We start from the raw sequence: 24,554 nt of genomic DNA, 5'->3' as shown, positions 1-24,554 counted from the left end.
CACAGACAAAAATAAAAGACACAAATAAATGTAACAACTTTATTTATGGGTACCATAATATACAAACTGGATCTGTACATATATGTGGTACTTCACCCTCCAAACAATTGTTTTTTTAAAGGAAAACCATCCTTGCATCTGTGGTAGAGAACACGTGACACTTGTTGGTGCTGGACTAAAACAGTCTGAACAACAGGTGAATTCAAATTGAGTGAAATTAGAAACCACTACAAATCTATATATAAAAAAAAACATTACTTAGATGCAAAAATTAACATCTGATCAGCTCTTTTCATATTTTGGTTCAAATAGTCATTTTCCCCTCTGAGTAATATCATATGTGCAACAAAAAGAGCACATTTAGTTGCCCCTCTTAAATAGTTTTAATGCCACGTTCACTTGCGGGTTGGAAATAGGAAATTCAGAAATCCCAGAGTTCTGAAGCACGTGAACGAGGCATAAATGAGCGAGTGATTTCTCTGCGTCATTCTTTCACTAGCAATAACTTGACACTTTACATGGTCAACAGCAGACTTGAACAAACAAATTCAGCAATGAACACCTTTCCCTAATTCATCATCTAGATATCAAAAGTTGTTTCAAGGAGTAGCACCACATCAAGTTGATTTACCTAAAAAGTTGTAAAACCCTGGGGGGGGTGTCATGGAAGGGTACTCCAAAAGTAGTTCCACTAGGCACTGTGTTTTACCCCTTCATAATCAGAGACAACAGTAACGTAAGGGAGAAGACAGAAAAAGACAACCTCGGACACGATTGCCAAACAGGGCAGTTTAAACGTAGCAGCACAAAGTGGCCGCTTTTTAAACAATAAGCAAAATCAAAACACAAAGTCACTCTTTGGGAGAAATGGCTGACTATTCCTCAAAGACACTCAGAATGATCAATAAAATCTCAATCATTGGAGTAGTTCTGTGAGAGAGTGGAATGGTGTCTATACTGTATGAACTACACTGACCTGAGTGACTAAAGCACTTGAAAAGTAGGTAGCAACACCATTCATTGGTTAGTCGGGCTATCGAGAGGCATTGCTGCGAGTTACAAACATAATTCTCAAACCTGTGCCAGAGGAAGGAGAACTTTACTGGGGATGAATGTCAGTGAGATCATTGGCCATCTTGGCCAGTTTATCACAAGGTCAAGTTTCACCCATACATCACAAGCTAATAGGAAATGCCTCATCATAAAGTGCCAATGTGAACAACATATTCAAACATGGTATAAGAGGACTTGTCACTTTCAGCCAGGCACGGTGCAGGTCATACAAACCAGATGTGGGATTATGAAGTTGACAGAGGAGGCATAACAATTCTAACATCCTAGTTCTGTAGCTGCAATAGAAGAAAACTTACATCGATTTGCCATCACTCCTCTGTCTATTTTTAGTTTGTAAACATGCCAGACATCTGGTAACAGAACTCAGTGCCTTTTCAGGTGATAAATACCGGCGTCAGTGTGTGTGGACGCACCTGTGTACTTGTGTTTCAGTACACAAATGTATGTTTGAGTGAGAGGCGAGTGTGTGTAAGCACTTCACCCAGAGGTGTGAATCAACTGTGTTTAAGGTGACTGCTGCTTTACACTCATTTCCATAGTCACTATTGGATAGATCTCTGTGCCTTTTGTAACCAGGTCTTCCTTACACCTCAACCTCACCGTGGTGACTGTTGCTCGGTGAACAGGTGACACAGGAGACAAAATATACTCCTCATTATCTAGAAAAGCACAAGGAAACAATCGAAATAGCAGTTCTTGAAAAGGCTTGAGAAAAGGTTTGGTGACAACAAGGCTTTGGAAAAACTTAGTAAAAGACAGAAGTTGAGGGAAAAGTCAGTTCTTTGCTGAGATGACAGGAGAGGGGCTTTGGAAGAAGCAGGTAGGCTGAAGACGACAGGAGAAAGAGACGGAACCCTCTCCTCCGATGTTCTAGATCCTGGGATCTAGCTGGGACGGCTGTGGTTCTGTTCCACTGGGCGGTTCTGGGTTCTAGGCCTCGTCCTCCTCCTCACTCTGTGAGGGCTGTGACTGGGAGACAGGCTGCAGCTTGGTGACCTGGCCGATGCCTTTGGTGGCTCCCTCTCTGAACAGCAGCTTGGCCCCCACCTTCAGGTACTCTGGGTGCTTAATGAACTTAAAACACACCACTGCCTTCTCACCTGTCCTCAGCTCCTCCTGTGGTACACAGAGAGATGGATTAGTAGTTTCATGGAAGACTTGTATTAGTTTCATAGAAGAAGACTTGTATAGAATAGCAGGCTAGCAATGAGTAAGGGGGAGCAGGCAAGAATCACGCTATAATAAGGGATAGACCTGCTTGATCCGTGAAGTACCTAAAGTATAAACAAATATAGTACCAAACATTTTTTCATGTTCTAGTATCGAAAAAGTACAGCAGTTTCGGTATACCGTGCAACACTGCTTCATAAAATGTTCTGTCTTTGACTGCAGGGTTTACCCAGACAGAGAGGATTGTGGTACGGTGGAGGACTGACCTTGCCGTGCACAGCCTTCACAGTAGCAGTCTGTCTGATGTTGCCCACGTGCACAGTGACCTGGAAGCCCTTGTGGAAGGTCTTGGCGTGGAATAGCAGCACGATCTCTGCCTCAAACAGCCAACAGATAGTGGGGTTCATCTCTGGACTCACCATCACCATACCCTGGGAGGGAACACACAGGAAGTACAGTCATTAAACACAATGAAACGGAAAAATTGAAAATATGTTGATATTAGAAATTGAAGGCAAACACTACTGCATAAACCACGATGGACAGAGACGTACAACTCAGTTTCAGAAGCTTGGGTGACATACAAGTACACACAGTTTGAGCGTCTCACCTTGCGTAACAGCGAGCGGTCGAAAGTGTCCAGTGCGAGCGTGGCGGCCTGGCCGGCCCTCAGTACCCTGCATGCTGAGCGGTTCCTCTGGATGCTGCACACTGTCAACTTAAGGAACTGACCGGAGTCTGTAGGACCCACAACCAGCTGCTCCCCCTCACGACAGATACCACTGGATGGATGGAAAGAGATGGATGAGAGTTTGACAGATACCAATGGGGTGGGGGGGGAGAGAGAGAAGAGTTTGACAGATACCAGAGAGGGAGAGAGAGAGGGTGAAGAGAGTTTGACAGATACCACTGGAGAGAGAGAGAGGGGGAGGAGAGTTTGACAGATACCAATGGATGGACAGTTAGACATACCACCACTACAACATGAGAGAGAGACACAGAGAAATGTAATAAGACAAAGAGGGAAGGTCAGACAGATGCTACTCTACAAGGAGAACTAGATAAGAAAAAGGAACATGACAGAGAGGAGAGGACAAGACACTGAGGCTCCTATATCAGTGCACTGACCTGTATAGAGTTCCTCCCACCACTGTCCCCACATCAGGCACTGTGTAGATCTCATCCACCTACAGGGAAAGCACACACTGTCAAAACACACATTTACATGCATGCTATTCATTTACTGTGTGTGTGTGTGTGTGTGTGTGTGTGTGTGTGTGTGTGTGTGTGTGTGTGTGTACCTGGAACTCAGTGAGCTGTTGCATGAGCTCCTCCTGCTCCTTGCTGTTGCTGAGTGGGGGGATGATGTTGAAGAAGACCTTGAGCAGATTCAGACTTTCCCCAGACACACTGGACACAGTGAAGATGGGAGTGATGCTGCACAGGAAACAGCACCACCAGTCAGTCACATGACCAGGGCTATGACAACACACACCATGACCAACATCAAATGACCAATACAATGTGTACGTACAGTACATTAAGTACACATCATGTACATTGATCATGACACTGCAAGTGTGTGTGTGTGTGTGGAGGATTGACCGTGACAATTTATTGTTAAAATGAGAGGCCGCCTGGATCTTTCATTTAAAGATGCTTGCTACCTTCGGTCTAAACGTAGACTTGATCTGAAGCCATTCTTGTGATTTACAATGGATAGCAACATCACAATGTTTGTTGGCCTATGTAGCCAAATTGTATCTATGATCGAATGTTTTCCATCCATGTTTTTTATATGTCCTATTTATATATCTGTAATATTTGTATCTGTATAGCTGTAATATTTGTATATCTGTAAAATGTATATCTGTGTTTCTGTAATATGTATATGTAATATGTATATCTGTATATATGTCATATTTATCTGTTTATCTGTAATATGAATATCTGTAATATGGATATCTGTAATCTGTATATCTGTAATATTGATATCTGTAATATGTGTATCTGTATATCTGTAATATTTATATCTGTTTATCTGTAATATTGATATCTGTAATATTTATATCCGTTTATCTGTAATATGTGTATATGTAATATGTGCATCTGTATATCTGTAATATTTATATCTGTAATATGTGTATATGTAATATGTGCATCTGTATATCTGTAATATTTATATCTGTAATGTGTATATGTAATATGTGCATCTGTATATCTGTAATATTTATATCCATAATCAAGTCACACCCAGCCATGATTACAGACACCTGTGTGTCCTTTCAAAGTATATAAGCTAGTGACCCGCAGTGTGTGTCATTATACCCTGATGAAGACAGCTTGTCTGTGGAAACGTTGGTTATTAGATTATTGCATCCGAGCTCATAGTGTGTACCTGGATGACTGAGCGAACTGCTGTGCGGCCGTGACGGCATCGTCGGCAGTGGACACCACCAGAGGCACCTTGTTGCAGCCGGGCTGTTTGAGGATGCGCTCTAGCTGCCGGACCGTGCGCTCCACCGTTTCACGCTTACACAGGTCCACCTTACTGACCACAATGAAGATGGGCACCTTCAGAGCCATGGCCAGACCCAGGTGCTCCCGTGTTGTACCGGCTGGATGGGGCACAGAGAGGGAGGGCGGGCGCAGGTTAATACGAGGCATGTCCATACATTTCATTGATGTGTCAACACAGATCTCTTAACATACTATATGATTAAAGAGTGTTATGTATGGTGCAGCTTTTGGCTTCACTCACGGATTCAAAAAGCATGCATTCCGAAGATTATTGATATCCATGTAGTTAAGTACAGTGTTGGGGTGCCAGCAGATGAGACTGCTTATCTAGAGTTTAAACCCCATAGAAAGAGACTGGGACATGAGGCCAGGTTAATAACAACAGGTAAACAATTTGAGATCCCCGGCCATCTGATTTGGATATAGCCTAAAGTTGTATACATATTTCACAATAGCTTTGACCCTAGCCATATGTTGGCTACCTCAAAGTTGATGAGGTCACTGTGCATGTTTTTCTGCTGGGTGTGACTTTGAGAAGGAACGTGAGAGAGTTGAGAGATTGGAGAATTACGTCACATGCTACTACACGTGGACTCAAAATCATCACAGTCTGATTCCATCACATAATCACATCACATAGGAACCCATTTAAAAACAAACACACACTGCAAATGTAATTAGCTGGCTGGAGCCAGACGGTTTGTACACAGTCATACGCTTCTTATCACTATACACTGAAAAAAAAAAAAAAAACGTAACCATTTCAAAAGATTTTACTGAGTTAGTGGATATAAAGAAATCAGTCAAGTTAAGTAGATTGATTAGGTCCTAATCTATGGATATGACTTGACTGTGAATACAGATGGTCACAAATACTTATAAAATGTAAAAAATAAATGTTACAAAAGTAGGACCGTGGAGCAGAAAAACTGTCAGTTTGTAGTGTGCAGCGCGACATATCTCCTTCGCATTGAGTTGATCAGGCTGCTGATTGTGGCCTGTGGAATGTTGTTCCCACTCCTCTTCAATGTCTGTGCGAAGTTGATGGATATTAGAACAAGCTTTCATACACGTCGATCCAGAGCATCCCAAACAAGTTCAATGATGTCTGGGTGAGTATGCAGGCCATGGAATAACTTGAACATTTTAGCTTCCAGGAATAGTGTACAGATCCTTGCGACATGGGGCCATGCATTATCATGCTAAAACATGAGGTGATGGTGGCGGATAAATGGCACTACAAATGGGCCTCGGGATCTCATTTTGTTCTCTGTGCATTCAAATTGCCATTGATAAAATGCAATTGTGTTCGTTGTTCGTAGCTTATGCCTGCACATACCATAACCCCACCATTCACAACATTGATTTTAGCAAACCACTTGCCCAAACAACACCATACACGTGGTTAGCGATTGTAAAGCCGGTTGGCTGTACTGTCAAATTCTCTAAAACGACGTTGGAGGTGGTTTACGATTGACAAATGAACATTAAATTAAATTCTGTCAACAGCTCTGGTAGACATTCCTTACATTCCTGCAGTCAGCATGCCAATTGCATGCTCCCTCAAAACCTGAGACATCTGTAGCATTGTTTTGTGAAGAAATTGCACATTTTAGAGTGGCCCTTTGTCCCCAGCACAAGGTGCACCTGTGTAATGATCACACTGTTTAATCAGCTTCTTGATATGCCACACCTGTCAGGTGGATAGATTATCTTGGCAAAAAAAATCTATGCTCATTAACAGGGATGTAAACAAAATTTGTTGTGTTTTTATTTCAGTTCTTTAAACATGGGACCAAAACTTCACATGTTGCATTTGATTTTTGTTCAGTATAGTTTAAATAAGAACTACAAAACAAGATAAGGAGAGACTACAGTTGAGGGAGAAACAGATTGTAGGCCCTATTTGCAGAGAAAGCATAAGGACACAAAAAAAAGAGAAGAGGAAGAGAAGAGGAAAGCAAGATCGAGCATGTACGAGAGAGCGAGAGAAGCTACAGAGCGTGGGTGAGGGAGAGAGTGAAAACGTCAGAGTGGGTGTAGCCTACTGTGTGACACTAAAACCACCTCAAGCTTCCTGTAGTGTGTGTAGAAAAACACTGCTGCTGACAAGTAAACAAAACAACTATGCTCATAAAAAAAATAACAATTTCTGTATATCAACAATATGTCTGTATCTTTAGCCAGTGTCTCCCTTATATCCATTTAGCAACAGTGGCCAAACCACTGCTAAATTCTTGCCACCACTACAAAAAAATGTCAATATTTATATATTTCTACAGTGACAAGCTTTTAAATGGATAGTCATTAGCTCAATGACTGGAAGTCTATGGGAACAGCTAGCATGTCATTGCCCTGACACTATTAGCAAAGCACCCCCCCCCCCCCCGGTGGGTGAAATGTGAGAGATGTATGGCTGGGTCTGGATATAGGCCACAGAAAGGTCAAGGGCACTGACCCACAACAGTCTGGCGGGACCGAAATAAACCTACCCTCTCAGCTGAGACAGATTGTATTTACATGCTAGCAAACCAAAAATAACTTCCACTGTACGTGTGTGTTAGGGGGCAAGGCTACATGGTGTCATAATGAGCCAACTTATTCCTCTGCTTTTATGGGCCCCATCAAGAGGCATGTCTTGGCTCAACATGATGCCTCAACAGAGCTCTGTAAACACCCCCCCCCCCACCCCTCACTGAGTGGAAAGTATCTGTGTGTGCATGTACTAGCAAGAGAGGCATGCCTTGAAAAGCCTGCAGCTTCGCCGATCAGCTGATCCATGTCAAAGTATGTGTGTCACTGTCAAATCAAACTTTAATTGTCACATGCTTCGTAAACAACAGGTGTAGACTAACAGTAAAATGCTTACTTAAGGGAGAGGTGAGGCTGGTTGGGAGAACGCCAAGAGTGTGCAAAGCTGTCATCAAGGCAAAGGGTGGATATTTTGAAGAATCTCAAATATAAATATATTTAGATTAGTTCAACACTTTTCTGGTTACTACATGATTCCATGTGTGTAATTTCATAGTTTTGATGTCTTCACTATTATGTAGAAAATAGTCAAAATAAAGAAAACCCTTTTATGAGTAGATGTGTCCAAACTTTTGACTGGTATTAACATCTGCTAACTATGTGTATGTGACCAACAAAATGTGATTTGTGAGTGTGTGGGTAGACAAAAAGTGTGTTAAAAATACATTTAAAAAAAAGGTCAATGTAGATAGTTAACCAAATAGCTACTCGGACTACACTGAAAAAACTACAACAAATGAAACATGCAAAGTGTTGGTCCCAAGTTTCATGAGCTGAAAAAAACTTATCCCAGAAATGCTCCATACGCACAAAAAGCTTATCTTAAATTTTATGCACAAATTTGTTTAAAATCCCTGTTAGTGAGCATTTCTCCTTTGCCAATATAATCATCCACCAGACAGGTGTGGCATATCAAGAAGCTGACTAAACAGTATGATCATTATTACATAGGTGCACCTTGTGCTGAGGACAATAAAAGGCCACTAAAATGTGCAGTTGTGTCACACCGTGAATTGAATGTTTACTTCTCTACCTTAAGCTGTCTCCAACATCGTTTTAGGAAATTTGGCAGTATGTCCAACTGGCCTCACAACCGCAGACCTCATGTATGGCGTTGTGTGGGCAAGTGGTTTGCTGATGCCAACATTGTTAACCGAGTTAAGATTAGTGGGACAACATTCCACGGGCCACAATCAACAGCCTGATCAACTCTATGCGAAAGGAGATGTGTCACACGGCATGAGGCAAATGGTGGTCACACAAGATACGGACTTATTTTCTGATCCATGCCCCCCCTAAATGGTACCTGTAACCAACAGATACATATCTATATTTCCAGTCATGTGAAATCCATAGATTAGGCCCTAATTTAAATTGACTGATTTCCTTATATGAACTGTAACTTAGTAAAACGTTTGAAATTATTGCATGTTGCATTATATTTTTGTTCAGTATATTTATGGATTAAGTGGTAGAAGCTGCTCAGGAGCCTTTTTGTCCCCGACTTAGCAGGCCGGTCCCCTTCTTATCCAACATTAATGTTTGACTATTGATAGATTTCTATATCTGAGGCCATAGCCAGCTTCTTCATGGTCTTTTGGCGGGTCACAGAGAATACACCAGACAAGGCCTATTCCTTACACAGATCCATTTCTCTGTTTTATAATTAAAGTCTGTGCTCTGACGTTGCAAGGCGTGTGTCTGTGTGTCCCATGGATGGTCCTCATACCTGACCCATATCCCCCATGACATTAGTTTGACTTCAGAATCACTACCTGGCTGGGCCAGTGAAACAGAGAGGGAGGTGGTATGGCAGGTTGTGTAACCTGTGCACATACCATAACAGACAAGTAAACACATTGCTGAAGGTCACTTTCCAAACAAACATGCCTGTGTCTGGTTACTAGTTATGCAAATGTAAAATTAGAGTATAAAGACAGCTCAGGAATTTGGTACATTAGACTTACGATATTTCCATGGATAAATCGATCAATGTTTTGATCTGTTTGGTGGACTATTTTGACCAACCAGTACCTTCGGAAAGTAATCGCCCCTTGACGTTTTCCACATTTTGTTACGTTACAGCCTTATTCTAAACTGGATACCATTTTCTCTCATTAATCCACACACACAATGCCCCATAATGACAAAGCAAAAACAAGTTTTTCAAAATGTCGGATAAAATTTTAAAAATACCTTATTTACATAAGTATTCAGACTCTTTGCTATGAGACTCGAAATTGAGCTCAGGTGCATCCTGTTTCCATTGATCATCCTTGACATGTTTCCAAAACTGGGGTCAATTCAATTGATTGGACATGATTTGGAAAGGCACACACCTGTCTATATAAATGTCCAACAGTACATGTCAGAGCAAAAACCAAGCCATGAGGCTGAAGGAATTGTCCATAGAGAAGAGACAGGATTGTGTCGAGGCACAGATCTGGGGAACAGTACCAAAAAATGTCTGCAGCATTGAAGGTCCCCAAGAACACAGTGGCCTCCATTTTTAAATGGAAGAACTTTGGAACCACCAAGACTCTTCCAAGATGTGGCCGCCCGGCCAAACTGAGCAATCGGGGTAGAAGGGTCTTGGTCAGAGAGGTGACCAAGAACCCGATGGTCACTCTGACAGAGCTCCAGAGTTCATCTGCGGAGATGGGAGAAACTTCCATAAGGACAACCATCTCTGCAACACTCCACCAATCAGGCCTTTATGGTAGAGTGGCCAGACAGAAGCCACTCATCAGTAAAAGGCACATGACAGCCTGTTTGGAGTTTGCCAAAAGGCACCCAATAACTCTCAGACCATGAGAAACAAGATTCTCTCATCTGATGAAACCAAGATTGAACTCTTTGGCCTGAATGCCAAGCATCAAGTCTGGAGGAAACCTGGCACCATCCCTACGGTGAAGCATAGTGGCAGCAGCATGGTGGTGGCAGCAGCGTGGTGGTAGCAGCATGGTGGTGGCAGCATCATGCTGTGGGAATGTTTTTCAGCGGCAGGGACTGGGAGACGAGTCAAGATCGAGGCTGAACAGAGCAAAGTACAGAGAGATCCTTGATGAAAACCTGCTCCAGACCGCTCAGGACCTCAAACTTGGGCGAAGGTTCACCTTCAACAGGATAACGACCCTAAGCACACATCCAAGACAACGCAGGAGTGGCTTCCGGGACAAGTCTTTGAATGTCCTCGAGTGGCCCAGCCAGAGCCCGGACTTGAAAATAGCTGTGCAGCGACGCTCCCCATCCAACCTGACAGAGCTTGAGATGATATGCAGAGATGAAAATGGGAGAAACTCCCCAAATACAGGTGTGCCAAGCTTGTAGCGTCATACCCAAGAAGACTCCAGGCTGTAATCGCTGACAAAGGTACCTCAACAAAGTACTGAATAAAGGGTCTGAATACTTATATTAATTTGATATCCATCTTCTTATACATTAGAAAAAATGTCTAAAGACCTGTATTTATGCTTTGTCATTATGGAGTATTGTGTGTAGATTGAGGGGGGGGGGGACGATTTAATCAATTTTAGAATAATCTGTAACCTAACAAAATGTGGAAAAAGTAAAGTGGTCTGAATAATTTCCCAATTAAGTAATTCAGAAGAAATCATACAAACTGTCTGCAACAAAAGCAAATCTCATGCATTTTAACTCCGTAACGAAAGAGAGCCTGTATTCACCAGCTGCAGCTGAAAAGTTTCCACCGGTCACTGTTCTGGGAGAAATAGAGGCAGGGTGACGCATGTCAGCATGGCCGAGTAAGTCTCTGCGTTCAGGTCGCAGTCTCCCCTGGAGGCGTGGGATCAAATCCCACTTCTGACATTAACATTTTGGTTAACCCTCACAACTAATAGGTGAACAAATGCATGTTGTTGTTACAACAACACAGCCTAAAGGTATTCAATAATCCTGGAACCCAGAAGCAGCCATGATGTCTGGAAAGTTATGAACACGTCTGCAAGTACAGTGAGCAAATTAATACTGTTGTCAAAAGAACACTTAAAAGGAGCAGTAGGTAGCTTTATGGGTGACCTGAACTAATTCACGTAGAAATGAGAGTTCTAAGATCTGTCACTCATTGAAAGCAAGGGGGTAAGTTTTGTTTTTGCTCTTTTTACCCCAGCTTCAAACAGAAGAAAATACAATATGTTTGTTTATTGAATGGATTTCACAGCATTTTAGACAGTACCATGATTCTCCGTCAAATAAACTGAAATTAGGCAAACCAGTCAAAATTTAGCAACCAGGAAATGGCAGAGCGATTTCTGCCTATTGTAGCTTTAAGGCGAGAGGATTTACTCTTGCCCAAAATCTGTCTGCATGATATAAGCCCTTTATTGGTCTGAGAGAGGGTCAAGTTACGTGAGGCTTATTTAATCTAATAGACGTTTCATAATGTTTAGGCTATTACAAAAGTAATGACATAAGTGGATGCACCTGGCATTCTGGCAACTTTGAAAAAAACTACTAAGTTGTGCTGGTTGTTCACAAGCGTATCTGGCCTCTCATTGGCTGGAATGGTCCCACCTGATCTCGCCTGCCTTCAAATCATTGAGGACATGTATTTCTATTGTTAGAGCGGTCACTCTGTTTATTTTGTCAATATAATAGATCTTTGCCCTAAGGTATTCAAATCATTTTAAATCCCAGAAGCAGCCAATGGCACCTGACTGTTAGACATGTAGGTGAGTTAGGAGGAAAGAGAAACATGTCAGGTTGGCAGAGCGGTCTAAGGCGCTGGGTTCAGGATGCAGTCTCCCCTGGCGGCTTGGATTCAATTCCCACTTCTGACAACATTTTGGTTGTTCCTGGCAACTAAGAGTGCAAATCAATAGTGTCATACTAAATACCTATTGTAAATGTAGGAGTAACAGCCAAAACCTGAAACAGGGCTAGAGGCTTTAACTTGGCAGGCTGCCTACATTTCCCTCGAGGCACTCAAGCTCACTCTGATATCCAGGCAGTAAAGTATGGTGTTGGCAGACAAGCAGATACCACTGCTTATCTATAGAGTTAGAAACCCAGAGAGATGGAGTCTTAGTAAGACGTGACTGTTAGATATGACAGTTGCACATTAAGCTAAACATATCAGGATGGCCAAGCGGTCTAAGTAACTGCGTTCAGGTCGCAGTCTCCCCTGGATGCGTGGGTTCGAATCCCACTTCTGACAACAATTTTTTAGCTAATCCTGACAACTGACAGAAAGAAAATGGATAAAGTTAAAGGAAAAGGTAATGAACTATTCAGTAACCACTGAAAGATCATCTCTAAATTAAAAAAAAGGCATAAGCAAGGGTGCCGCCTGTGTGTCCGTTTCCTTTCCTTCCTTCGCTCACATTTCAGCTATGTCCCGATAAAACTATTTTAGACTGTCTCCTCTTCCTCAGTCATGACCACTGATCTGGGAGGACTTGAAAGGTGAAAGTGATATTAAGGACACCTATCCAGCCCCTCCAAGTATTAGTACAAAGGAACGGAAAGGAAACAAGAGCAGAATGCCTTTGAAAGCCATGGGACAGTGGTGAACTTCAAGAATCGGAACCTTTCCCGTAGGGTCAGCACTGACATCCCAAGTGTCTGCTTACTAACGCAACAGGTGTCTGTCCTTTGGTGATCTACAGACCAGCATCTGTTAGGGGGCTCAGAGGAACGCCGGTTAGTCTGGGACTTGATTTGATTTTGACTGGGGGAGGGGCGGCAGGGGTAGTCTGTTACATAAGCCCAGATAGCAGTGAGTTTTTGTTTTTTTGCAGTGTGTTTGTACAGCCGTACTGCCCAGCTTGGAACTTAGCGAGCCTGCCAGCTACAGGAGAGAGAGAAGGTTGGACTGGAGTAGATTGGAGTCAGATTGTGCAATACTCCTGCTTAGGAGCTGTCCCCAGCTAAAGAAAATCTTGGTCGGCCGAAAGTCTGTTCTTCCCGAACAATCGATGGCTCAACATTTTTAAACGTGTATTTTTCCATATATAAAACACACAGTACGCGCTTTAATAAAATCAACTATGTGTACTGAACTCGTCTAATGCTTTAAATGGTTTGAAGCATCAAGAGGGCGCCAGAGATCTAGATAACCAGAAAGAAAAAAAACAACCAAACTATTTTCCTCCCACTCCTGTTGGCTTTCGCAATTTCTGCCATTACTCTCCTGAAGTTGCCGGTAATAGGCTACAGGAGGAGTCTGCAACCTTTCATGTTGAATGCCAATTTATTTGACAATTTCTACTGAGATGTATGACAGTTGTTTTCAAATGCACATTTTTGTTAAACAGTTTCATTTTATAATAAAATCTTCATCTCTCAAAATCATTCATATGTGGTTAATCAAAATTCTATCCAAATCTAAATGAAAATGGTACAAACCTAAAAGGTAACTGATTGCCGTTGCCAACTATGTAAAAAATAGCCGACAAAGCGAACAAATAAAAACGTTCTAGCCTGTAGTTAGAAAATATCCTGATTAAAAATACATTTCCTATGAATCACCTTGTTTCAGACAGGCCATGTGTCACCAAACCTGAAACATTGTATCAACTATTAACTTGGGCCAGCCCAAAGCTTGCACTAGCAAACTTGCAACATTGTATAAATATTCTGGGACCTCAGTTTCCTGAGCCAGTGAGCACAGGACAGACACAGCTGTAGGATATTTGCGCATGGGATAAGAAGCAGTGCTTGACTTGGGCAGGAGCTCGTCGGAGCTTGGTACCGGCACCTCAAATGTTCTACTGCTTGAGTTTCTGTTCCTCTTATAGAATATGAACTCAAAAGTATTGTGGAGCTCCTGCACCTAAATAAACTCAGCAAAAAAAGAAATGTCCTCGCACTGTCAACTGCATTTATTTAACATCTGACATTTATGGGGGGGGTTAGCCCTCACCCTCCGATCCAACAGGTCCCAGACGTGCTCAATGGCCATGGCAGAACACTGACATTCCTGTCCTGCAGGAAATCACACACAGAATGAGCAGTATGGCTTGTGGCAATGTCATGCTGGAGGGTGATGTCAGAATGAATCTGCAGGAAGGGTACCACATGAGGGAGGAGGTAGCATTGAGATTGCCTGCAAAGCTCAGTCCGATGATGCTGTGACCGCCCACCTCCAAAATCGATCCCGCTCCGATGTACAGGCCTCAGTGTAACGCTCATTCCTTCAACGATAAACGCGAATAACTGACCTTTAGGAGGCATCGCCTGCCTTGAACAAGCACAGAGGCACAGCATTCATGTAAACCAGGGGTAGGCAACTAGAATTAGCCGTGGGTTGACAATTCTTTGCTAAAAACATTACAATCACAGGTGGCTGGTCTTGGCCTGCGGGCAGCCTGTTGCCGACCCCTGACGTAAACCAACAAAAAGCGATTTTAACAAACAACCACAGAGTCTGGGTCAAGTGTAGCAGTCAGACTCACCGATGCCCGTGTTTGCACTGACCACCAGCATGGCAAAGTCTGGGCAGTAGCTGGTCAGGCCAAAGATGGTCGTCTTCAGGTACTTGTGGTGGCCGGCCAAGTCAATGAACGTGATCATCTTAGAGGCACTCTCACATATCTCCTCTGCTGTCCGCGACTCACTGTAGTTCACCACCTAAGGGACACAAGAGGTCAAAGGTTTTAAAAAAAATCACAAGCCAACCTATCTAGTCCTTTCATCTATTGGTAGTCATGAAAAAGCCTTTTGAGAGTTTGGGACGTGGCCAGTCCTTTCCCTCACCTCTCCTTTGCTGTTGAAGCCGAGAATCTCAAAGCTGATGCTGGAGGTGCGTCCTGTCTGGATCTCGTGGAGGTGTCTGAAGAGGTTGAGTCTGGCCCGGCCTCGCCCGTTATCCAGCTCACCCTGTGTCAGCACACCTAGCAGGGTGGACTTTCCTGAGTCCACGTTACCCAGCACAGCCACCCGTAGGTCCAGGAACTAAATACAAAAACACACATATAACATAGTATGAATGTTGACCTAGTCACACATAGCAAACTTATCAACAAATGTTGTAGTAGTAGTACGACAAGTAGTGACTCTCGCTGTCTACAGCTAATGTAATGTAAACACACTTAACGGCTTATGAGCTGCTCATGAGGTCACGAACCTGCTGGTCGTCTGGCACCTTCCTTATGAGAACCTCAGCTATCTTACGAGGGATATCAGCATCATGGTCCACCTCTCTCTCTCTGAGAATGGTGATGTCAGCCCCAACCCTTCAAGTCAAAAGTATATGAAAAGAGTCAATTACACGTACAACATCGGCCCAGAAATACTTCTGGTACAAGGATTGCACAAGCAATTTCATCACATCTTTTTTTTTTAAGTATACGAGAAGAGTATACGGTCTAAGACACTGCATCTCAGTGCTTGAGGCATCACTACAGACAACCAGGTTCGAATCCCTACTATCACAAATGGCCGTGATTGGGAGTCCCATAGAGAGGTGCACAATTGGCCCAGCGTCATCCGGGTTTGGCCAGTGTAGGCAGTTATTGTAAATTATAATTTGTTCTTAACTGGACTTGCCTAGTTAAATAAATGTAAAAAATCTAACAGTTGGTGTGTGGATCGTACTTCTCTGCCATCCTGCCTAGGGTCTTTAGCGATGACCTCAGGTCTTCCTCTGATAAGCCCACCAGCATGCCGTTGTCATCGACACCAATCTGATAGACAGCCTCACCACGCCCCTCCTGTAGTCGCCATTTCATCTGTGTGGCCAGGTGTTCAAAGCGGTATTGCGTGGGGTCGATCAGCTTCAGCTGTAGAGGGGGAGAGGAAGCTGAGACTAAAGAGCTGAAGGAATGGTATGGCTAACGCCTCTGGTCAGGGCAATTAATATTTCTAGTTTGCAGGTGGTGAAAATAACTAATACTGTAAGTAGGATGTCTTTGTACATTTGTTTGGAGGCAGCAGCTGCCCCAGGCCCTAAAAATGACAGTGCTAATCCACTGTGGTAGGACATGAACATGTTTGGGTTGCAGCCAAACTATTCACTGCTCTTTGGTCATAATACACCTTTACATACAGAACAGAAGAGTGAAACAAAGCTACATCCAGTCTTTTCCACGAGCACCGGGCTCATTTTCAGCCAGCTACTTTTTTCCACTTAAATTAACTAAGCTACTTTTCAAAAAAGGTCAACCGATCCCTCTCCCGCTAGAAGAAACAATATACATCTTCCAGCAATCTATTGACTTTAAACATCAGCTATCTGAGCAGCTAATCGATCGCCGCAGCTGTACATAGTCCATCTGTAAATAGCCCACCCAATCTACCTACCTCATCCCCATATTGTTTTTATTTACTTTGCTGCTCTTTTGCACACCAGTAGCACTACTTACACACTATCATCATCTACTCATCTATCACTCCAGTGAAAATCTGCTAAATTGTAATTACTTTGCTACTATGGCCTATTTATTGCCTTACCTCATGCCATTTGCACACACTGTATATAGACTTTTTTTCTATTGTGTTATTGTTGTTCATTCCATGTGCAACTCTGTGTTGTTTGTGTCACACTGCTTTGCTTTATCTTGGCCAGGTCGAAGTTGTAAATGAGAATGTGTTCTCAACTAGCTTACCTGGTTAAATAACGGTGAAATAAAACAAAATAATATATATATATTTATTTATTTTTAAATAGGCGCTTGTCACTCACAAAGCGAGCGATGACCGAGAAAAACTGCTTTGTCTCGCCTTCCAATACCTGTGTGTAGTGTGATTTGTCTGTGTTGTGGTTGGTTGAAGTCAAATTTCTTTACATGCAGGGGGAGAGCATAATGCTTCTTCATCTTCTGTGAGTGAATTTCATTTTACTTACATATACACCTATACCTTTTCAGTTCGCAAGGTGTAAAGTATGAGCAAGTTGTGGTTTATACCAAAAGAAATTGCTGCCATAGCGAAAAGTACAGTTGAAGTCAGAAGTTTACATACACTTAGGTTGGAATCATTAAAACTTAAAAACGTAACTTTTTCAACCACTCCACAAATTTATTGTTAACAAACTATAGTTTTGGCAAGTCAGTTAGGACATCTACTTTGTGCATGACAAGTCATTTTTCCAACAATTGGTAACAGACAGATTTCACTGTATCACAATTCCTGTGGGTCAGAAGTTTACATACACTAAGTTGGAAAATTCCAGAAAATGTCATGGCTATAGAAGCTTCTGATAGGCTAATTGACATGATTTGAGTCAATTAGAGGTGTAACTGTGGATGTATTTCAAGGCCTACCTTCAAACTCAGTGCCTCTTTGCTTGACATCATGGGAAAATCAAAAAAGACCACAAATTCTAGACCACAAGTGTGGTTCATCCTTGGGATCAATTTCCAAATGCCTGAAGGTACCATGTTCATCTGTACAAACAATAGTATGCAAGTATAAACACCATGGGACCATGCAGCCGTCATACCGCTCAGGAAGGAGATGCGTTCTGTCTCCTAGAGATAAACGTACTTTGGTACGAAAAGTGCAAATCAATCACAGAACAACAGCAAAGGACCGTGTGAAGATGCTGGAGGAAACAGGTACAAAAGTATCTATATCCACAGTAAAACAAGTCCTATATCGACATAACCCAACAGGCCACTCAGCAAGGAAGAAGACACTGCTCCAAAAATGCCATAAAAAAGCCAGACCACGGTTTGCAACTGCACATGGGGACAAAGATCATACTTTTTGGATAAATTTCCTCTGGACTGATGAAATAAAAATAGAATTGTTTGGCCATAATGACCATCGTTATTTTTGGAGGAAAAAGGGGGAGGATTGCAAGCCAAAGAACACAATCCCAACCGTGAAGCACGGGGGGAGGGGGGCAGCATCATGTTGTGGGGGTGCTTTGCTGCAGGAGGGACTGGTGTACTTCACAAAATAGATGGCATCATGAGGTAGGAAAATTATGCAGATATATTGAAGCAACATCTCAAGACATCAGTCAGGAAGTTAAAGCTTGGTCACAAATGGGTCTTCCAAATGAACCCCAAGCATACTTACAAAGTTGTACAAAATGGCTTAAGGACAACAAAGTCGAGGTATTGGAGTGGCCATCACAAAGCTCGAACCTTAATCATATAGAAAATGTGTGGGCAGAACTGAAAAATTGTGTGCGAGCAAGGAGGCCTACAAACCAGACTCGGTTACACCAGCTTTGAGGAGGAATGGACCAAAATTCACCCAACTTATTGTGGGAAGCTTGTGGAAGGCTACCCAAAATGTTTGACCCATGTTAAACAATTTAAAGGCAATGCTACCAAATACTAATTGAGTGTATATAAACTTCTGACCCACTGGGAATGTGATAAAAGAAATAAAAGCTGAAATAAAAATCACTATTATTCTGACATTTCACATTCTTAAAACAAAGTGGTGATCCTAACTGACCTAAGACAGGGAATTTTTACTCTGATGTCAGGAATTGTCAGGAATTGTGAAACACTGAGTTGAAATGTATTTGGCTAAGATGTATGTAAACTTCCGACTTAAACTGTATTTCTGCGTTTTGTTTCATAGTGGGTAGCTAATCACAAAGAACCATATAAAATCAGAATGATTTCTTATTTCTATGCAAACAACTATGTAGAGTCCCATATAACCCACCTCATATCCCGTAACAGTGCCTGGGGCATTGCGTGTACTGAGTGAAGTGCTGAAAGATTCATTTTTAGAACCGCACCAGCATAGAAGCTGGTCGAATTTAGCCGGAAGTCTACTGAAGTTTGACTATGTCCTTAGTTTCTTGGCTTTTTACATAATTTTGTTCACACACACACACTAGATTGTTATCCAACGTTTGTTTGATCTTGATCAACTGCTACTAGCAAAGGGATGTCAGAGAATCTCACCTATCAGACAGACAAATCACACCGTTACCACGGTAACTGGGCCCGCCCTTAAAAAGTGTCAGCTAAAGATTTTTCACACCCAAGTGACTAAAATATTTGAGGGCACATTGTACTTTATTGAGCATGGAAAACACCCAAAAACATTTATTCATTTGCAGTGTTTGCCCTATATTTTCGGGATGGTAAAACATTTTCAGTGTAACATTTGTGTAAAGTATTCAGATATAAAGTATGTTAATTCTACAATCACCAAAATAAAAACTAGACAGTCAGGGAAAAAAATAGCATGTAAAAAGTGTTGGTCCCTCGTTTCATGAGCTGAGATAAAACATCCCAGTATTTTTCCATACACACAAAAACCTTATTTCTCTCAAATATTGTGCACAAATTTGTTTCCACCCCTGTTAGTGAGCATTTCTCCTTTGCCAAGATAATCCATCCACCTGACAGGTGTGAGATATCAAGAAGCAGATTAAACAGCATGATCATTACACAGGTGCACCTTGTGCTGGGGACAATAAAACACCACTCTAAAGTGTGCAATTTTGTCACAAAACAAAATGCAACAGATGTCTCAAGTTAAGGGAGCGTCCAATTGGTACGCTGACTGCAGGAATGTCCACCAGAGCTGTTGCATGTTCATTTCTCTACCATAAGCCACCTCCAACGTTGTTTTAGAGAATTTGGTAATATGTCCAACCAGCCTCAACCACAGACCAGGACCTCCACATCCGGCTTCTTCACATGTAGTGATAAACTAGGGCTAGGCTATTCACTTGTAAAGTAAAGCTGAAATATAGACAACCAATGATGGAGGTAAGATTATTGGAAACTGGAAGGCCTTCCATCAGCTGACAACTGCTATTCTCCAGTAATGAGTGAACAAAGGTGTGTGTCATGACATGTATAACATTGTATTTCAGCTTACCTTGTACTCTATATTCCCCTCTTCAGCCTGAAAGAGAGGAGAGGACAGCATTGTTATGTTGGACAGAAGAGAACTGAGACAAATGGTGCCTACTGTTCTCTAAAAAGGCACAAAGAACCCCAATCTGACTGAAAGAGCAGTACCCAACAGTAAATGAATGGAATGGGTAGTTGGAAGAACTTTAAAGCTGCTACATTGTTTCAACTAGCCACAAAAGAGTCTACATGCAAATAGAACTGTAAAGTGATGCAATGTTGGCTTAAATTGCTCTTTGAGTAGAGATTTCCTGATTATTCGGTGAACTAAAGACCACATACAGGCAGCCAATAGCATAGTCAATGGAAAAACAATAGGCCCAACATCATTGGTCACCAAACAGTCGATCACGATCGGCTGGTCATCTAAGGCATTCCTAGTCAATCGTCAAAATATTTCTGTAAAAAACCCAACAATAAAGTGCTACTCGCGCTGTTGGTGGTAAGTAAACCCGATTCAGCTGCCCTGAGGCTGGGTAAGCGAAGTGTTCCCATTTCATGTGTCTGAAGGTACAAATCAAGTGCACTATAGGCCTACCGCAGGCTGGCTCAGATTAGTGTCGGCAAAAACGGAGTAGGCGTAAAAGAAAGCTATAGGAAAGAAAAAGCTATAGGAAAGAAAAAGCTATAGGAAAGTTGATAAGGTGAAAAAAAGAAGAAAAAGTGTTTTACCATGAATAGTGAGAGACTCAAAGAATACAGCAAAGAGCTGCTGTTAAAAAAATTTATAATGAATGAGCGAGTTCATGTTTGTTCTTAATCAGCACTGTCACTTTTTATTCAACCATAAAATGTGTGTTCTTCCTACATCCACTTGAGCTATAACCAGCACTGCAGCTGTACTGAATGAGTAGGAAAGTGTATTGATGGGTTTGCGTTGTTATTATTAGCAGTTTGTGTCTTAATATCAAGGAATATTTCACTTTCTCTGCCCATAAGAGTAACATGAATTTGTGCACGAGGTAGAAATAATCTGGTGCGTCTCGAGTTTCAATCAACTGGAAGGATGTCGCTTTTTGGTCAGTGTCAGCAGAGAGGAAAGGCAGGTGGACCCTCAGTCTGCTAATATAAAAATATTGAAATGTATGCTCACTCAGCTGTACCTCACAAGTAATACAACAACTGTTCTATTACTGGTGCGATCATATAGCCTACATCAAATCTTGAAATATATATATTTTTAAAAATGGTTCGAACAATGCATTGGCAGGACAAGTCAAGCAAAGCCAATATGCAGTGACAATGTATTGGGCCGATAGCCTACTGCACAAGCCTCATTGTTACAGTAATGTTTTAATAGGGTAATGTTGTATAGGCTTACATTTAAGTCATGTTAATAAATAAATAAATAAAATCTGAGTGGTAGATCTCAGCTTGCATTTTTACTCAGAAAGTGATCTTGACTCAGAAAAGGTTGGTGACCACTGCCCTACATAATGGGGATTCTAAATGGCCATGACAGACCACTGACATTCCTGTCTTGCAGGAAATCACGCACATAGCGAGCAATATGGCTGGTGGCATTGTCATGCTGGAGGGTCATGTCAGGATGAGCCTGCAGGAAGGGTACCACATGAGGGAGGAGGATGTCTTCCCTGTAACGCACAGCGTTGAGATTGCCTGCAAAGCTATGTCCGATGATGCTGTGACCGCCCACCTCCAAATCCATCCCGCTCCAGAGTACAGGCCTCAGTGTAACGCTCATTCCTTTGACGATAAAAGAAAATCCGAACATCACCCCTGTAGAGACAAAAACGTGACCCGTCAGTGAAGAGCACTTTTTGCCAGTCCCGTCTGGTCCAGCGACGATGGGTTCATGCCCATAGGCGACGTTGTTGCCGGTGATGTCTGGTGAGGACCTGCCTTACAATAGGCCTACAAGCTCTCAGTCCAGCCTCTCTCGGCCTATTACGGACAGTCTGAGCACTGATGGAGGGATTGTGTGTTCCTGGTGTAACTCGGGCAGTTGTTGCCATCATGTACCTGTCCCGCAGGTGTGATGTTCGGATGTACCGATCGTGTGCAGGTGTTGTTACACGTCGTCTACCATTGCGAGGACGATCAGCTGTCCTTCCCATCTCCCTGTAGCGCTGTCTTAGGCTTCTCACATTACATTGCAATTTATTGCCCTGGCCACATCTGCAGTCCTCATGCCTCCTTGCAGCATGCCTAAGGCACGTTCACACAGATGAGCAGGGACCCTGGGCATTTTTCTTTTGGGGTTTTTCAGAGGCAGTAGAAACGCCTCTTCAGCGTCCTAAGACACAGGTGTATGTTCATGAATTGTTTATGGTTCATTGAACATGCATGGGAAACAGTGTTTAAACCCTTTACAATAAAGATCTGTTAAGTTATGGATTGACAAATTGTATTTGAAAGACAGGGTCCTGAAAAGGGAAGTTATTTTTTTTGCTCTCAGTGAGTGCATGAGTGAGAAGAGAGAGAGGAGATGCATATATACACACAGCAGCCCAAGTTCAAGTCCATGGGAAAGAAAGCTAAAAGACTAAGTAATAAACTATAGCTAATTATTATGTGAGGCTCTATTCTATCGAAATCTCTCTGGGGGAGAAAGCAATTAATCAGATCTGCAGAGGATTTCAGTGGCGTCTGCCTTTGCTTCAGTCCTCTACACTCAGCAGGCGAGGCACGCCGTCCCTTTGCTATTTACAAACACAGCTGAGCTGTTCCAGACTTTTTTTTGGCTAGCTAGCTAGTAACGTTATACAACAAACCATTGGACACAATTATACAAATTATTAAAACGGAACGATCTGGCTAACTTGGCTATAGTTGTTTTACTGCAACTATTCAGTTCAATAAACAACCAAAGCTGCTACAATGTATTTTGTACAGCCAGCGAACATAACTAGCTAGATATAGCTACCTGCTACGTGTCACTGCATCTGAAGCCAGGAAGCTAGCAAATAGTGTAAAAATTACTTTCTGCTTGCAGACACTTGCTTCAAACGGGCAGTCAGTTCACAAGAACTTCCAACAGAAGATGGTTACAAACATGTTTTGGGGCAATATGCATGCATACAAGTATGGTATGCACAAACAAATTGTAAGAGTTTTTAGAAAATAATTGGCGGGTAATAATCTTGCAAGCCATTTCTCGTTAGTCAGCTAGCTAACGTTAGCTAGCTACTGTACCACCCAATTGCAGGCTACGGAAGCATATCTGCTTACCTCTGGGGGTAGATTAGCCGGGGGAAGATATGGGGGGTTATTGCTTGGTTTGGAGTTTCGGGATGACCGACTCTTAGCTTTTTTGGCATTCTTCAAACACTTTTTAGAACTCATCCCGAAGCCATTCCCCGAACTAACGTTAGATCCAACTCCTTGGCAACCAGACTTCTGCCCGGAACCTGAACCAAAAAGCTCTGATACCCGCGAATCCATTACTTCGGAACCGTGTGTACGCTAGCTATGTACGATTTTAAATTGAAAACGTCCTAAAACCGAGACATTCAAGCGTATTTTTAATGGGGAGAGTTTCAAAAAATGTTTTTTAAAAAGCGAGAACAACTCAACTGCCAGCTGGTTAGGGTTCCTGCCCCCACTACAAAGTGGACAATAACAACTCCGCGTCATTGACTCGTTTTGAGTTGACAGCGGATCTACGTCAGACCTATATTATTAATATTTAAAGTAGCTTGCTACGTCAGTACATTTCATCAATACAAAATATTTGGGCTTGTTCGACATTGCAGCCCACAGTGCAAGTGACGATTGATCTACAAATCAACTTGCATCACAAATAATGACTCAATATTATTTTTAGATCATTCAGTCAATCACAATTTTACACATGGTAGGCTACATCACGGTTTTGACACGGCCAAAATGAGCTACTTCGAGGTGTATCCATATGATCTATATTTGAAGATTAAGTCAACTTTTAAATCACTTTCCAACTGATTGTGTAGCAATACCATTTGTTAGAAATGTTGAGTTAATACAAGTTAAGATATGTATTTTAACCTAACCAATAGGCCTAAACTTTATGAGGTTACATTGTTACTACTGGGATCAACTTGTATGAACATGTATACTGTTCAATAGTACCACCATGTGGTCATACACAAAAAAATGATATTGGCTTTTGGGGAGGTGCATCTGTGACAGCCAAACGTTGCACACGATTTGGTTTTCCAACAGCAAGGTTCAGTGCAACATGGCAGTGTTGCCATTGTTTCTAAATGTTCCTTTGTAATTTTGAAATAAGCCTTGTATCCAACCCCCATATCACACACAAACGGTAAATATGCACTCAGTGTCCAGTTTACAAGGTACACCCATCTAAAATCAAATACAAATATTTGTCACATAGACCTTACCGTGAATGGCGTTGTTTATTCATGATTTTTGAGCCCATAAGCAACAATGCAAAGTTTGTTAAGGGCTCAAAAGTGGCGCAGCGATCTAAGGCACTGCATCTCCGTGCCAGAGGAGTCC

The 24,554-nt window shown here is 42.2% G+C and overlaps 1 protein-coding gene across 2 annotated transcripts; it reads right to left on the bottom strand.

Moving 5' to 3' along the window:
- Positions 1-25: 25 nt before the first annotated feature.
- On the bottom strand, positions 26-24,554 carry LOC124041261 (GTP-binding protein 2-like). Of its 2 annotated transcripts, none has more exons than XM_046358640.1 (12): positions 24,437-24,554; positions 20,059-20,085; positions 15,853-16,037; positions 15,383-15,491; positions 15,013-15,210; positions 14,712-14,886; positions 4,643-4,862; positions 3,546-3,681; positions 3,373-3,431; positions 2,855-3,026; positions 2,511-2,675; positions 26-2,190 (listed from the first exon to the last, which is right to left on the bottom strand). In XM_046358640.1, exons 3-12 carry the CDS (start codon positions 15,984-15,986, stop codon positions 2,005-2,007), a joined length of 1,554 nt encoding a protein of 517 aa, XP_046214596.1. In that variant the 5' UTR covers positions 15,987-16,037; positions 20,059-20,085; positions 24,437-24,554; the 3' UTR covers positions 26-2,004. The 2 variants fall into 2 exon arrangements, with proteins under 2 accessions (XP_046214596.1, XP_046214594.1); XM_046358638.1 differs by lacking the exon at positions 24,437-24,554 and adding an exon at positions 23,286-23,684.

Source organism: Oncorhynchus gorbuscha, linkage group LG08 (assembly GCF_021184085.1).
Source record: "Oncorhynchus gorbuscha isolate QuinsamMale2020 ecotype Even-year linkage group LG08, OgorEven_v1.0, whole genome shotgun sequence".
In the NCBI taxonomy this organism is placed as follows: domain Eukaryota; kingdom Metazoa; phylum Chordata; class Actinopteri; order Salmoniformes; family Salmonidae; genus Oncorhynchus; species Oncorhynchus gorbuscha.
The sequence above is the reverse complement of the archived record's forward strand: the minus strand, read 5'-3'. Positions and strand labels throughout refer to the sequence as shown.